Genomic DNA, 15,515 nt, shown 5'->3' with positions numbered 1-15,515 from the left:
AAAATAGCCTTGACCTTTTGCCTGAAGGAGCATACTCTATGCCACTACTAACTTTTATATATTCGTTTTCAAAAACAAAATCTGAAAAGTTATACCTAGATAGTTTGCAATATAGATGTAAGCTTTATCTAATATCAGTTTCAATAGATAAGCCAAATTTAAATGTCATTATTTTACTCCAAAGGGTTAATTCAGATTGCATTTTGGATATAATTGCAGTCATAACTTGATTATACGAAGCAATATAATCATGTGGTAATTCATCAAAGATAATTGTCTTGTATCACCTCATGCAATTCCAGGATCAAAGCTGTAAGGTGATAAGCCTGTCAGTGATAGGCTGTATGCCTTTTGATGTTTCCCACATGGAATGTGGTAATTTTTCTTCATTTGTTAGATTTGGAAATATATTTTTCAACTAGCACTTTGGCCTTCCCATTGAACTATGTTCAATCACCTATTTTTTCATCGACCGACGAACCACCTCAATCTTCGCTCAAAACAGCTTTATTCATTACCTACAGGAGAAAATATTATTATTTTCCTTCCTTCAGAAGAAAACACATTGAAATAAAGATAATCTGGACTAGACTAGCATAGCTGAATGATTTTTACAAGTTAAGAATTTAGGGACCTGAATTGTTACTGTGAACCAAGTAGGACATTGGGTTAAATTAAAAAATGATTTTCTTGAGTTTTTGCAGTTCATGTAAAATGACTATGAAGAAAAAAATAGTAGTTTCTGTTTCAAACAATTAGAATTGATAACAGTTGATTTCTAATGTAAACTTTCTGTTCTGATTTCTAATATTCAAGGAAGTAGAAATCTAAGGATGCAGTCCCTAATTATTAGAATGCCTCCATGCTTCACTGGATACCATATGCATACCTTTGTAACACAGAGACTTTTTACCTACTCGAAATTCCACATAGCATACTTTTTTACTCTTAGACAGCTGCAGAGAGGCTGCATAGCAGATTGTAGCCCCAATATTGCAGCCTTTGTTTGTAAATTTACATCTTTCTAAAGGCATTTTGTTTATTTTCATACCCCTGAAGTTTTGATTGATTTTGTAGAATGGAAAGCCCATAACTCAGCAGTAGCCCCATGGACCTGCCTGCCATTTCTCTGTATCAAATGTGTTGTGAATCTGTGCCTATTGAATAATACAATTCAGAGACTATGGCTGGGATCCAGTGTGGTTGTGTAGGAAGCTTTAGTGAAGCCAGCAGGGCTTCTAATTGCAACCTCCCTGAGCTTGTCTGAGAAAGTGATCTGGAGAAATCTGCCATGTCAGACACAAACTCTTTAGATCTTGGCACACAAAATTTGTGTGTGTTGTTTATTTATTTATGAAAGTATTTATATACCACCCCTTCCTAAAATACCAGTCCTGTGTACAGCAATATAAAAACATAGCCTTTCTCTTTCATTAAAAGTAGTACAGAACATCATTAAAATGACCAGCTACTCCAGAAAATGGTAAACAACTGTATATGCCTAGTGCCATAAAATCTTCAAGAGATGCATAGAGGTCAAAAGTGAGGATGTCTGCCGAATCACAGTTGGAAGAGTGTTCCTCTATAGTCTTAGTTTTCTCCTTTAATTATTAAGATTGCAGACCATAGTCCATGGAATCAGTGACAAATTTCTCCCGGTTTTTTCCGTCAGATCTAGAGTACCCATTTAATGCAAGATGAAGTAAATGGATACAGTCTGGTTATAAAAACATTCATATAGCAATTTAGTGTGTCCAAACTGTTTCATAAAATACTGTATCTTGTAATCCTTGCAACAAACTTGTAAAGTAGTTTGGTATTACTCACAATCTGTATCTTAGATAGGACAGAGGGTAAAACGCAACTTGCATAGTTCAGGTAAGATTAAGAACCAGGGCTGCTCACTCCTTTGGCTACTACAGTATAATAGCTCTCCATGTAAATGCTTTTGATATTGCTAGGGTTTGGATCAGATTCATCACCACAGTTCAATTCCCCCCCCCCCAATATTTTTGAGAAAGATGCTTTATTGTTAAGCATGCTAAAATGTCCTATTTTAATATGAATAATTATTTCTTTTATGTTTTAGTGGGAAGAAATTAGTGGGCTGGATGAAAACTACACGCCTATACGAACGTACCAGGTATGCCAAGTCATGGAACCTAACCAAAATAACTGGCTTCGGACTAACTGGATCGCAAAAGGCAATGCACAAAGGATTTTTGTAGAACTAAAATTTACTCTGAGGGATTGTAATAGCCTTCCTGGAGTCCTGGGAACATGTAAAGAAACTTTCAACTTGCATTATTACGAAACAGACTATGACACTGGCAGGAGTATCAGAGAAAACCTGTATGTAAAAATAGATACTATTGCAGCTGATGAAAGCTTTACCCAAGGTGACCTTGGGGAGAGAAAGATGAAACTTAACACAGAGGTGAGAGAGATTGGACCTCTGTCCAAAAAAGGATTCTACCTTGCATTTCAGGATGTAGGTGCCTGCATTGCTTTGGTTTCTGTCAAAGTATACTACAAGAAGTGCTGGTCCATTATTGAGAACTTAGCTATTTTTCCAGATACAGTGACTGGGTCAGAGTTCTCCTCCTTAGTTGAGGTACGAGGAACCTGTGTCAGCAGCGCAGAAGAAGAGGCTGAGAACTCTCCTAGAATGCATTGTAGTGCAGAGGGAGAATGGTTAGTACCTATTGGAAAGTGTATCTGCAAAGCTGGTTTCCAGCAAAAAGGGGACACGTGTGAACGTAAGTAGAAAAAAAAAATACTTTTATGTATTCCCCCACTGAAAATTTTACTGTGTCTCTTTTTTTAAAAAAATGACTTTTGAATGAAAGTGTTGCGTTATTTAGTTCAGATATCATGAGCCTTGGAATTGTTATGCTTCACACTAGCTGGCGTAGATCAATTGCATTCAAGGGTGGAAGTCAACAATTGAACGTTGCATTTTGAAAAGGCTGTTAAACTGACTATGCAGAGCACGGTTCATCTTTACTAATGATGTTGCACGCACACTGTAAATGCAGTTACATAATGCTATTTTACAAGAAATAGGCCAAGGAGGACATTCTTCAGAATACCCTTGAAGAAATCACAACTTGCAGAAAAGATACCATGAACAATCTTGTGTGTGATGAATGCTTGCTGCTTATTCTGAGTAGCTTATTTGCAGGAAACTATACAGAAACTAAAACTAAGAGTATAATGCACTTGTGATTAATTAGCCACTGAAAAGCTTTTTGGGGATGCATTAGGGTTAAGGTCCTAGGGATGGCTGTAGGAAAGCTGCTATTCAGAAAGGGAAACAAGTCACAGCATGCATGGTTTCCTCTGCACCCATATCAGATCTGGTTCCTAAAGGTTTGATTCTACGTGGTTTGATTCATTACACAGGATTCTAAAATGCAAACACGTTTTATTTCTGCAAGTTTGCCACAGGTGGATTTTATACAGTGTGATCTTTACAGGCCTGAACAAATCTTCCAGTATTGAAGATGCAGAGAATAAGAACCTGTGCATTAAACTTGGGAGATAGTGTTAAGAATTGTAATATGAAACTACCCATGCAAATCTGTTAGAAGTATCATAAATACTGCTAACTTTGACTTTAAAAATAATAATAGTAATAGGTGACTTGGGATGAACAAAGGTTTATCATAATAGTAATGGTAAACACTTCTTTAGTATTTGCTTGGTTTTTACCAACTTTTAATTATCACTGTTGTTTCTGAAGATAAACATATCTTCCATAAAAGGGAGAATATTGTTTAAAACGAAATGTTGAGACCAGTGTCTAGACATTAGAGTTCTACTAAATTAAACGGTCTTCTTGATTTTAGACCTCAATGGTATTTTTGGTTGAGGCATTAAACGATAACTTGTTTTTAAATTTCTATGTGTTCATTTTGCAAGAATACTTCTCATATCTGGCCGGCTACCAATGAAACTGCTAAGACAATATGCTACCCTGGAGGTGATCCAGGTTTCATTTTGTGGGGTTTTTTTTTTTTGGTCTTCCTCTCCATCTCTTTGTTCAAAAATAATCCTGATAAGTTTCAAAATAAGCCCATGTATGTTAGATAGCTACTAACCCTATTTATTTATTTATTTAAGTCTATATACCGCTTGATCGTAAAAACAAAACAAATCTCAAAGCTGTATACAAAAGATAAAAGCTGTAAGCTCTTTTATGTTGGAAGGACATGAGGTGTCTTAAATGCCTTTAGTCAGCTGCCTCATTCTGATACTAGTTAGAATTTTCTGCTTTGAGAGCATTAATGATAAACTTTGTAGTAACTTATAATGTAGCTGGAAGAATGGTACATTCACTTTGAATGAAATTGAACACAACATTAATGCAATTTGTTCTTCTTACTGTCAAGTTTTATAGTATATGAAGCACAACCAGGCTTTAACTGATCTTTAAGGTCTGCATCCTGCAATCACTTTGGATGTGTTAGCAATTAATAATTAACTTCATTGGGTCAAGTGAGTAAAATAGTGAATGTTTACATTGCAGTCCACACTCGGTCACCCTAGCTTTGGCCCCCATCTACAGATGTGCAGCAAGGTCTTCGTGTGCAAAGCTTAAAAAAAATAATCACCTGTTTTTTGGGGACATGGTAGGGTCTGAATTTATCTCCGCGCCATATAACACCATCTCTTTGGTTCTACGAATGGGTCTGATCTATCAAAGGAAAAGTCCTAGCTTCTGAGTGAGAGGATCTAGCAAAGGGCACTGCCCATGTTTCCTTTGTATACAGAAAATGATTTTCACAAGAAAAACCTTCTTTTGTGTGACCTTCCCTTTACTAAATTAAAGTGATTATGTGCATAGAAATCTGATTTTAATGGAAATTACATACGCCTCTGTGTTTTGTGGGTTGCTATGTACATAGTTTACATTTTGTTTAGATATATCCATTCTACTTCTAAAATATTTTGAGAGAATTATTAATATTCCATAACTACAATCACAAACACATTTTCTGGGAGTATGATTCGTTGAACACAGTGAGACTTACTTTTGAGTAAATATGCTCAGCATTGTGATATTAAGGCGAACATTGCAATTCTTGCTAACAGACATCCACCAAGAAAAAAAAAAGCTGTGTTGCTGTGTTCTTCCTCCAGTCATAGCACAACCTTTGTGGAAAATTTATATAAATTCCAGCATATATGTTGTGGTCTTTTATTCTGCGTCCAGTTAACCAATAGGATTTAGCCATTTGTGTGGCCAGATCTGTACCGTTTCCTAATATGTTTTGTTGTTATGGTGTTTTAATTAGTATTTTGAAATTGAATATATTTGCATATTGCCAATATAGATATCTTTGTGTACTTTCATGCATATACATATACTATGCAATAAAGAAGCTAATTCAAACTTAAAGGAATACCTAAGGAAAGACTTTCTCACTGACTATATTTTCAGTGTGGTGCATAATATGTTTTTTCTTTAGACGGAAACTATATTCAGGTTGAAATGAGGCTTTTTTTCTGGGTGGGAAACTTTGAGAAGTGCTGATATAATCCATATTCCATATGTTCTGTGTTATTTAAAAAGGAAAATAATACTCATTTGCTCACACATGGCTATATAATATTTCATATGCTAGGAAGCACTTCTCAGTGTGCATGAAATATATATGAAAATTAATTTGGCATTGTGTCTGAAAAGTCAGACTTCCAATAAAAACAAAACTGATCTGCTCTTCAGTTCAGCTGCTTCATAACATGAAGAAATAGTTGTCCAAAACATGTGAAAGAGGTATGGTCTTTTTTGTGTCACGCAGCTTACGTGCTGAAACAGCATTCAGTGCAATGTGACACTGCTATTCTGAATAGTTTTAAAAATAAATTTAAAAACCTGATTTACCCATAAAATGCTTTAAATATGGCCAGGTCTTGTGCTGTCCATTTGTTTCTAGGTAATGTAGATATTATTAAATTGAGAACTGCTTGATATTACAGGTGTAAGGATATCACTGTCATTTGGTTCCCACACTTACATATATGTACAGTGTTATAATTTGTGTGATGAAGAAGACGGTGCACTGCACCTTCTTCCTTCCACCACACGCAGAATATATAGTATGAGAAAGGTGGCCCTGGTGGAGGTTAGTAATGCATGGAGCCATGATCTGTGTGGTTTTTCCCCTAACAAAAAGGATAACTCTACAATGAAATGAAAGAAAGTGAAATGTATATGAAGGAATACGTTGGACAAATTTAAACGGCATATGAGATGCCTTTCTGGTGTACTTTGACTATAACAACATTTTCCCCAAACAACAGCTGCTAATATCACCTGGGAATCTCACTTCTTGCCCAGATGGCATACATAAATTTTTGCCCCATCCCCTTCTTCCCACTTGTTTTTCCTTCATCTGGTTGCCTTCCCTTCCCTCTTATCTTGATTGAAGACACAAGACTAGGTTTTCAATTATCCTGCAGAATCCAAAGACTGTAAGACAGGGACATAATTTAATTATCAAAAGCTCCCCATCCCCCACCCCGCCGATAATTATGTACCGCACAAAGAGTTGGTTTGTATCTGTGCTTTACACTTTTACATTTTGCTCTGATTTTAGCTATAATTATTGTCCTTTATTTCAGTTATTTATTGTTAATGAAAAATCCCAGCAAATAAGTAAACAAAGCTACACTACTCCTCTGAGGGATGAACAGCGCTTTATCTTTGTGATAGTATGTTGACAAACCTGAGTTTGCTGTGATAGGATTTGTGTGTGGGAGAAGGTGATTATAGAGATGGACTGAGAGGCTGGAGGATTGTTTTACCATGCCTGCATCTGTCAGTTCTCGATAATACTGGCCTACCTTCCAGTTGTTATAAGGATTACTAAGATAACACATGTAAAGTGCTTTGCAGTGTTCAACGTGAATGCTAAGCGAGTAAGCGGGAAGTGAGCTATACTAGTGCATAATCTCATATCATGACCATTGAACTGGATAGTGGTTTCAGTGCTGAAATTTGGTTTTAAGAAAGCTGTCATATAGAAGTGAGCAGAGGTGCTGGAGATTCAGAGATTTCATATACCTTCCAGTGTGCATTTGGTATGCAAAAATCTCTATCTTTTGTATGTTGCATTTCCCACTGCGCAGAGCAGTGGATGTCCAATATATATGTTTCCAATGAGAGCAGGGCCCTTTTTGTGCTGTAGCAAGAGAAACAACCAGAAACTTGTACTTTGAAGTTGCATCCATATGTGTAGTGAGGAACATTAATGTCCCGGAACAGGAGAAACAGGTAGCTTGCTGTGAAAGGTCAGACACCAGAGAAGCAATTCTTTTTATTCTCAAGTGATGAAGAAGTTTAATTGTCATATATCAATATTACAATGCTTTCAAAGTTCATTCATTATTTTGTTTTGTTTGTATGCCGCTTTTCCACACAAAAATATGCTCAAGGCAGCTTGCAACAAAGAAAACAGGAAAGCATTTCAAAGAAACACTACAAAAGCAATTTCATAATAATATAGCAAAACAATAGCAGATTTAACAACATGCCAAAAACAAACAAACACATTTTGATACTAAGGCTATAGCTTCACCTCATTCCTAGAGACCCCCCTCCCATTATGTTGCTCACCGACCCTTTCCTTCAGCAGCTTTTTATAAGTTCTGGTACGATTGTTTGAATTCTTAGGTGTAGTGTACATACTGTTCTGTATCTGCGTGTTTCCATTGCTATAAACATTGGAAAAGACATGACTGGAATAAGAAATGCCAGAACTCAAGCATTCAGAAGCTGAAATTAAGGTGGAAGGAGGAACTGGAAAGGGGTGGGGGTGGGGATTAAGAAAACCTAGTCAGGGCACTGTAAGCATTCCATGCATGAAACAAGTGGAAGAAAAAAGATTTATGTGATGAATATTTGCATGATTGGGCAAAACATTCCAAACCTGATGCGCTACTGAAAGATGGAATCATGCACTCACTTTCACCCAGCTGTCAGTCCATTTGTATTGATTAGCTCAGGAATTCTAATACAAGTCTCCTTTTACCTGAGAAACCATGGAAATTGTGCTCTCTTTGATCTTTATCTGGGCCTGAAGCTACTCTTATATTTATTGCCACTTAAGACTGTAGTGTAAAAATCAATTATTGCTCCCTCACTTTTAGCATTAATAATACATGTGCTTAATGTTTTCCCTCCATTGTGCAGGCCCCACATTCAAATGGTAGTCTAGTTTATTAAAACCAATAATATGTTCATAGAATGTGGACATGTAGTCATTAAGTCTGAAAGGTTATGAATTAAACTGTTTCAATTTAATGTGCTGTAGCAGACCAAAAAGAATTTCTGTAAGTGGCTTACTTATTGCGTGGTTGTAGAAATTGAGACTATTTTTTATTTTTTATGAACTTTTATTCCTTCAACAGGGAAACTTGTGATTTTAAAATATTTTTTCTTGGTCTTTTTAAAATTAATCAAGCTACACTGAAACTGGGATTGGAGCAAAAATACATGCAAAATGTCATATTTCAAGTAACTGGTTTTTTTAAGCCAGTTGTTTGAAGAAACTCTGTTGTAAGCTGTATAAACTCATGTAATTTCATTTCATTCAAGAAACCAAATGGTCAAAATAGATGCTGTTCACAGCATTTACTAGTAATGCAGTAGTTACATCTGTGCATATTTTATAGGAAGAAATTAACTGGTATTGATCTTTCCATGTTTGAGCTAGTGCAATTCTGATAGCTTCGTAGGGCCCAGTATTGCCAAACTTCTGCATATGAGGTTCTGATGTAGTGTGAAATCACATATCTCTGAAAGCACTACATGGCTATATGTGGCGAATGAGAGATGGGCCTTGTCATTACAGATTAATTTGATTGTGGCAGCGAGTAGCCTGGTTCACACAGTGCAAACCCTGTGCTTGTGGGTTTACTTAACAAATGTGAGTAGGGGCCCTGGAATATGGAGTATTTGTGCTAAGCGCGCTTCATAGGACAGGTAGTGCTGGTCCTTTGGCCAAGCAAAACAGCAATGCCAGTTGCCAGTCGTGAGGCCAAGTAATACTTTCAGCCCCCTGAAAGTTACTACTCCGGCGTCTCCGCCTTCTGTCTTTTAAATTGCAAGTTCCTAGGGCCAGATACTTGTTTTTCTTCCCTGTAAGTTCCATATATCTTGCTTTAAAATAGTTCCATATATCTTGCTTTGAAAGTAATTCTTAAGCAGCTTACCAGAAAGTAAGTTTGATTCCAAAGCCCCAGGTTTCAAAAATATATGCTGAGGAATGTAGGCTTCCACAGCCTTTTAGTTTCAACCATACTACTGGCCTTTGTTAAAAAAATTACTACATTGTGAATCAAAACTTTTAAGTCAGAATACGCAAATGCAAATCTCTGGAGTGCAAGAGTAGTCACAACTGTGGATTTAATTCACTGTGGCTGGCAGATAGCTGGCTACAAGTTTAAGGCTGCAACCATAAGTACATTAATAGTGACGAAACTTGTATAGGATGTCACTGCATATAAGTCTTGCAGTGATATGACTGGATGGGCAAGTTATCTAGGTTGCCTAAATCACATGTCTCCTCTTAGGTATTATAGCTGTATGGGGTATTTGAACCATTAGTGAGGTTTGGAAACCATAAACCTCGCCCTAGTAGATAGCAGGTACGATGTATATACAAGCAGTTGTGACATGGTACCATTTTCTTGTTTTCAGCTGCAGTGCTCACATACGCTTAAGAAAGCACAATAGCAGTCATTAAAATTCAGTAGATACCAGTCTTACTGCTTGTTACCAGTCCAAAAAATGGAGTCTAGGAAAACAGTGAGGTTGATTGATGGTGATATTCTGAGAAAATGTACACAAACAAGCTGCTTAGGTAACTTGAGCACATGAAACCAATGTAGCATAAGCTCAAAGATCCTCTCAGCAAGATCTGATTCTTAATCTAATAAAGTTGCAGCCCATTAAACCTCATTTATGGTCTCTACATCTTCTTTCTGACTCCTGGGGCAAAATGCAGAAGCCATTTGATAATTTTTATTCAGCGACCATCCAGAGTAAATGAAGTAGCTACTGCAAAGGCCAAGTAATTTAATATGTCAGAATATCCTTAAAAAACATTACCACCATGTTTAGAAATCACAGGGCTCTTGTGCACATTTAAGAGTACACCTCCTTAAAAAAGAAATAACATAAAGCAAATTCAGCATTCCATATTGCCAGCTAATAATTAACTGGCTGATGGGATTTATAGCCATAGTCCACCTGCTAGCTTGATGTCTGGAGTCTTGATATATCCAAAAGCCTTAAGTGAGATATCAAATATCAACCCAGTCTCTTCTGTTCTGGATCAAGTACTCCATTGTCAAACCCTTAATCCTTGCACTCAAGTCTGTATATTTGTTTTTATTCATTTTGGATTTTTGTGTGTGCAGAAAGGGGGCTTGTATCTTCTTTTTCACCTATCACCCCTACTTGGAACAGCTACCCAGTCTTGAATCTCCAGCACAGCTAGTTCCGGCAGAGCTTGGATGTCATTGCTGATTAGCACTGTCTTCAAGCTCCACGTTCCCCAAGAAATTAAGCATTGTCCCGATGTTACCTCAAGAGATGTCTAGGCATATTACCTATTTGGCAGCACATGATCAGCCAGTTTTATAAGAGATTAAAATAAATGCTTACATTGGATTATGGCCTAAATAACAGATTTAGGGGACAAACACATTCATAGCTATCAAATACAATTTGTACAGTGTGACTCTGTACAGACACACTGTCACAAATTGAAAGTTATTTTCCCTTACGTGGTTTCTGGATGGTCCAAATAAAAAGTACCTTTAGGCATAAACAGCTTGCTTTGCCTTAAGATCAAAATCAACCCAACACAAATTTCATGCTCACCATTTGTTGTTTTGTTTCCTTCTGGACTAAGCCATGTATAAAGGAGCCCCACAAATGGACTTCAGATGGGAAGCCCAGGGTAGGCAGGTGTGATGCACTTTTCTACCACTTCTAAATTTCCTGTTTGTGGGAGGGGGGGAGGAGCTCACATCCTTTTTGAAACACAGAACTCTAGTTCCATTAAAAGGCATATAGGGCCAAGGGGATGGAGAAGGGTTTTTCCGCTCGCACTTTAGGGACATCAAGGTATATAGGGTGGGAAGAAAGTGCACTGCAATTTCATATTCTGAACCCCACCCCATCTGTGTGTGGGGTTGCTTTGTACCTCCTAGTTCAGTCATTCTATCTTTTATTGTTGATGATTTGAAGAGGCAGCTGCTGGCTAGGAGTTCATATGGAGGAAAGAGTCAGAGGAGTGTTACTGAGTGCAGTGAGTAACTATTGGGTAGTAGTTAGAAGGAATCTGATGCTTAGCCTGTCTCAGCTTTGCACAGCAGCAGGCAGCTTGAAATGTATGGTGACCGCAAAAGGTAAGATTGCTGCGGTAACAAAGGCACAACCAGGAACATGTCTCTCTGGGTGAGGAGAAAAGAAAGGCAAGGGCAGAGGAGGGGGGGGGGAGAAAACTTGAAGTGAAACTTAGCTAGCATAGAATAACTTGTTGCCTACAGAGATGCAAACAAGTTTTAGAAACCAAAACTGAAATCGTCAGGCATACGAAAGAACAGGAAAGAACCAGGCAGCCTTAGTTACCCTAATAGAGACAGCTGCATCTGTCTTTGGAGCACCCCTACCTGGCCTGCTTGGACCTATTTAATTGGAAAGAAAGCTATGTAGTGTGTTTGGAAATGCTCAGAAGAGGAAGAAAGTATGGAATTCTGATTACCAGACTTAAATGTATGGTTGTCATGGTAACTGGATGGCACATTTGAGTTTATCTTCACAAGTTGTCTGATACATAAAAAGAATCATTTGTAATTAGATTGCTAATGAATTTTCTTGTCCTTTTCTACCAGGAAATTACTTGTGTTTAGGGCAACTTCTGCGCATGGTTTATGTTGCTGGATCAGGAACTGCGTATACACAGCTAGCAGCAGACACTGATCTGCACTGTAAAACACATTTGAATGTTAGGAGTTTAGCATAGCCCACATTCACAGTACATGCATGTCTCCGAACACAGTCTTGTTTCATTTTTGTGGACATAATCTGATGCAGTGTTTTATGTTACACCTCCCCTTCTAAGTGTTTCCAAAGCCCTTCATAGATGTTATCTTGCCTATCCTGGCGGGTCCCTCATTGCGAGAAGCAAAGCTACAGGGAACCAGGCAGAGGGCCTTCTCGGTAGTGGCGCCCGCCCTGTGGAACGCCCTTCCAGCAGATGTCAAAGCGATAAACAACTACCTGACATTCAGAAGACATCTTAAGGCAGCCCTGTTCAGGGAAGTTTTTAACGTGTGATATTTTACTGTATTTTTGGTTTTTATGGAAGCCGCCCAGAGTGGCTGGGGAGGCCCAGCCAGATGGGCGGGGTATAAATAATAAATTATTATTATTATTATTATTATTATTATTATTATTATTACAACAACCCTAGAAGTTCAGTACAATTTTACCTCGGGTTACATACGCTTCAGGTTACAGATGCTTCGGGTTACAGACTCCGCTAACCCAGAAATAGTACCTCGGGTTAAGAACTTTGCTTCAGGATGAGAACAGAAATCGTGCTCTGGCGGCACAGCGGCAGCAGGAGGCCCCATTAGCTAAAGTGGTACTTCAGGTTAAGAACAGTTTCAGGTTAAGAACGGACCTCCGGAACGAATTAAGTAATTAACCCGAGGTACCACTGTACTATTATCATAATGTTAAGAAGGGAAGTGAATTCATGAGATTTCTAAGGCTAGTGAGTTCATGAATATAGTGAAATTTGAGAAGGGGACTATGAGCTCAGAGCTTATTGTCATGACCACTTTACTACACCCACTCTCAAATTTGGAAACATAAGAACAAATTTAGTGGACAGAGCTAAGCACATGCTACATAAATCAGTGTGTCTTAAAAGCAATTAACTTCATTATATTAATTAATTAGTATATTAATTCAATAGACTTTATTATTCAAATAACACTATCAGTGTACATAATTTTTATAGAGGAGCTGTGCAAGGAGTTAGGATACAGCGGACATCCACACCTTTCAGAGGCATGGTGGAGGCAGAGTTGGGCCACCCAAGAGAAGTCTAGCATCTCTACTGAGCCAGCCTAAAAATGTAGATTTCATTGCTCCTCCCACCTTTTGTTTTTGCTGGCATGAATGGCAGGGCTCATCTGATCTGTTTCACCCCACTAACAGCCCAGAGTTAGTATTACTCTGTAACAAAGAGAAGAAAAGGAGAATAGGGAATCAATGAAGGAGACCAGTTTACACTATCCCACTTCTAGTTCTTTTCTCCAGCCAAAATGGTGCCTGAATGTGTATAACTTCATTTGTATGCATAACATGCAGTCATACATGTTTAGGCACCATTTTGATTTGAGATAAGAATTAAAAGGGGTGCAAGCTGGCCACCTTGATTTTGGGGGGGGGAAAGAAGCTGCAGGGTATCACTCCAGAATATGTTCATAATAAAGATTTCACCTGCCATTACCAAAAACCACATCCCCACTTCCTTTCTCCTTCACAGGTGCTATTTACAGAAAACTACAGCTTCAGTAGTAAGTAGCAGCTAGGGTGGGCAATTTTCATCAGGAAACCAGCCTGGGCCACCAGGCTACATCAGGAGAACCCATAGCTGCTTTTTCTAAAAATAAATGTGACCAGTTTAATCATATTTATTGATAAAAACACATGAATTACCTAAATTGAAGGATTTATGTTGCTTAACTTTATGCAGCTTTGTATCCATTGTTGTTAGTTTCAAGTCCAATGATTTTCTGTCGCATGTATTTAATAGTATGGGTGCATGGTGCGTTAGAATTATAAGCAATTGCACACTAATGAAGTTTGGTTTGAGTTGGTCTGGTGTGGTGTTAAGGAATAAACATTGAATTTCAACAGACATTCAAACATTCAGCAGAGAACTTTTTTAAAAAGAAAACTTCTAATGCACAGTATACATGAAAAATGCACAGTCTCCACTTTCACATCAGATCTTCACAATTCTGTAGTTTAAGATATTTATTTGTATTTAATTTTAGGAAAGAACTACCATTCATTTTTCATTAACGTTGAGGAGATAACGTACTGTTAGCTGCCAGTCAAAAATGGAGTATAGGAGAATACTGACATTGATTGATGGACATGTTCTGACACTACACACATACAGTCTATTTAGGTCATTTGAGCATGAGGCCAGTGCAGCATAGCTCCAAAGATTAGAAAATAATCCTTTGCTCCAGTTATTCCAGGATATGTGAAAATTCACTTGACACCAGAGTTTTCTAAACCATTTCCTCCCATGAAGAACTGTGTCTGCTTTGATATGGCAAATACCATCAAGGTGGTTCTTCCACAAACTAAGACAAACACCAGATTTTCTGTATAAATTCTATTAGTGGCATATCACTTTGCAGTGGGCATTTTCAGTTTCTATCATGTTTCTTTTTAGCAGAAAATACATTGAAAATCAGATACTAAGGGTGAAAATAAGATGCTAAGGCTGTGCACAGCATATATTCAAGTGTGAGCTTTGCTGTAATTAATTTATTTATTTTAAACAGAGTTTCCACTGCTGCCTTTGAAAAGGAAGAAGTTTATAGGCACCCTGCTGTAATCATGGAACTTTCCTTTCCTTGTATCACTGTGGGTGGCTTTGGGCATGTTAACCTGTCAATTAAGGATCCCTCCGGAGCAATTTATTGTGCCTTGAAAGAAGTTGCACCTCTTGAGACTGCTGCACTCTGGGGCTGATCATTATATGAACATAGGCAGAAATCATCTAGTGACAGCCTACAGCTGGTCATTCAATTGCATGCTCATCGAGGAGCAACTGCTTCCATATATCAGAGGCATGGTCAACAGAACCCCTCCTGGGCTGCTCTGGGATTGAAATTCCTCACTGCCATAGGTTTAGGGATTTAGGGACATCACTTTGCCATAGCAGACCAAGAACTCTTTTATGAACATGCTAGAGATTTAGAGGCTATAATTTACTCTACATTTTCCTGTGTGGATATTTAATCTTCAGTGAATCTACATGGCTCAGATTACTTTCTCCTTCCCCAGTCGGGTCAGTTCTTCATGCATTCTACAGTGAAATCAGAACAGTGTTCTGGGGTGGTAATTTCAAATGCTTTATTTGGTTTTATTAATTATACTTCCGGGCAGATTGTCAGTGGTCTTTGTGCTTTGGAATGTGCCAGAATTCTCCCATCCTTCTGCCTTTAGCTATTAGTGCAACACAGTACTGAGCAACCTAAGCCAGTAACTTCTTCTTTTCCCCTCCCACCGGAATTTCCTTGGAATCTACTGGTAGGCTTTGATCTGCCATTTGGAAACTATTTTGCTAACGTCTCAGGAGGGCGTGTGATAGTAACCCCATGATGTCACCTTTTTCCTGTTGGATCCTAGGAAGTAAAAACCAGCCTTAACTTCCAGGAGTTAGGCTTTGGTTTACTCA

General features: G+C 38.0%; 1 protein-coding gene across 2 annotated transcripts in view; it reads left to right on the top strand.

Annotated features, from left to right (window-relative positions):
• EPHA7 (EPH receptor A7) overlaps positions 1-15,515 on the top strand; it is a 163,374-nt gene that overhangs the window by 9,179 nt on the left and 138,680 nt on the right. For both annotated transcript variants that reach the window (XM_083608273.1, XM_083608274.1), the window contains exon 3: positions 2,090-2,759. In XM_083608273.1, coding sequence (XP_083464399.1) covers positions 2,090-2,759 — 670 coding nt within the window. The remainder of the gene's footprint in view (positions 1-2,089; positions 2,760-15,515) is intronic.

This window comes from Podarcis filfolensis, assembly GCF_964270895.1.
Source record: "Podarcis filfolensis genome assembly, chromosome: 3".
Classification (NCBI taxonomy): Eukaryota; Metazoa; Chordata; class Lepidosauria; order Squamata; family Lacertidae; genus Podarcis; species Podarcis filfolensis.
The sequence above is the reverse complement of the archived record's forward strand: the minus strand, read 5'-3'. Positions and strand labels throughout refer to the sequence as shown.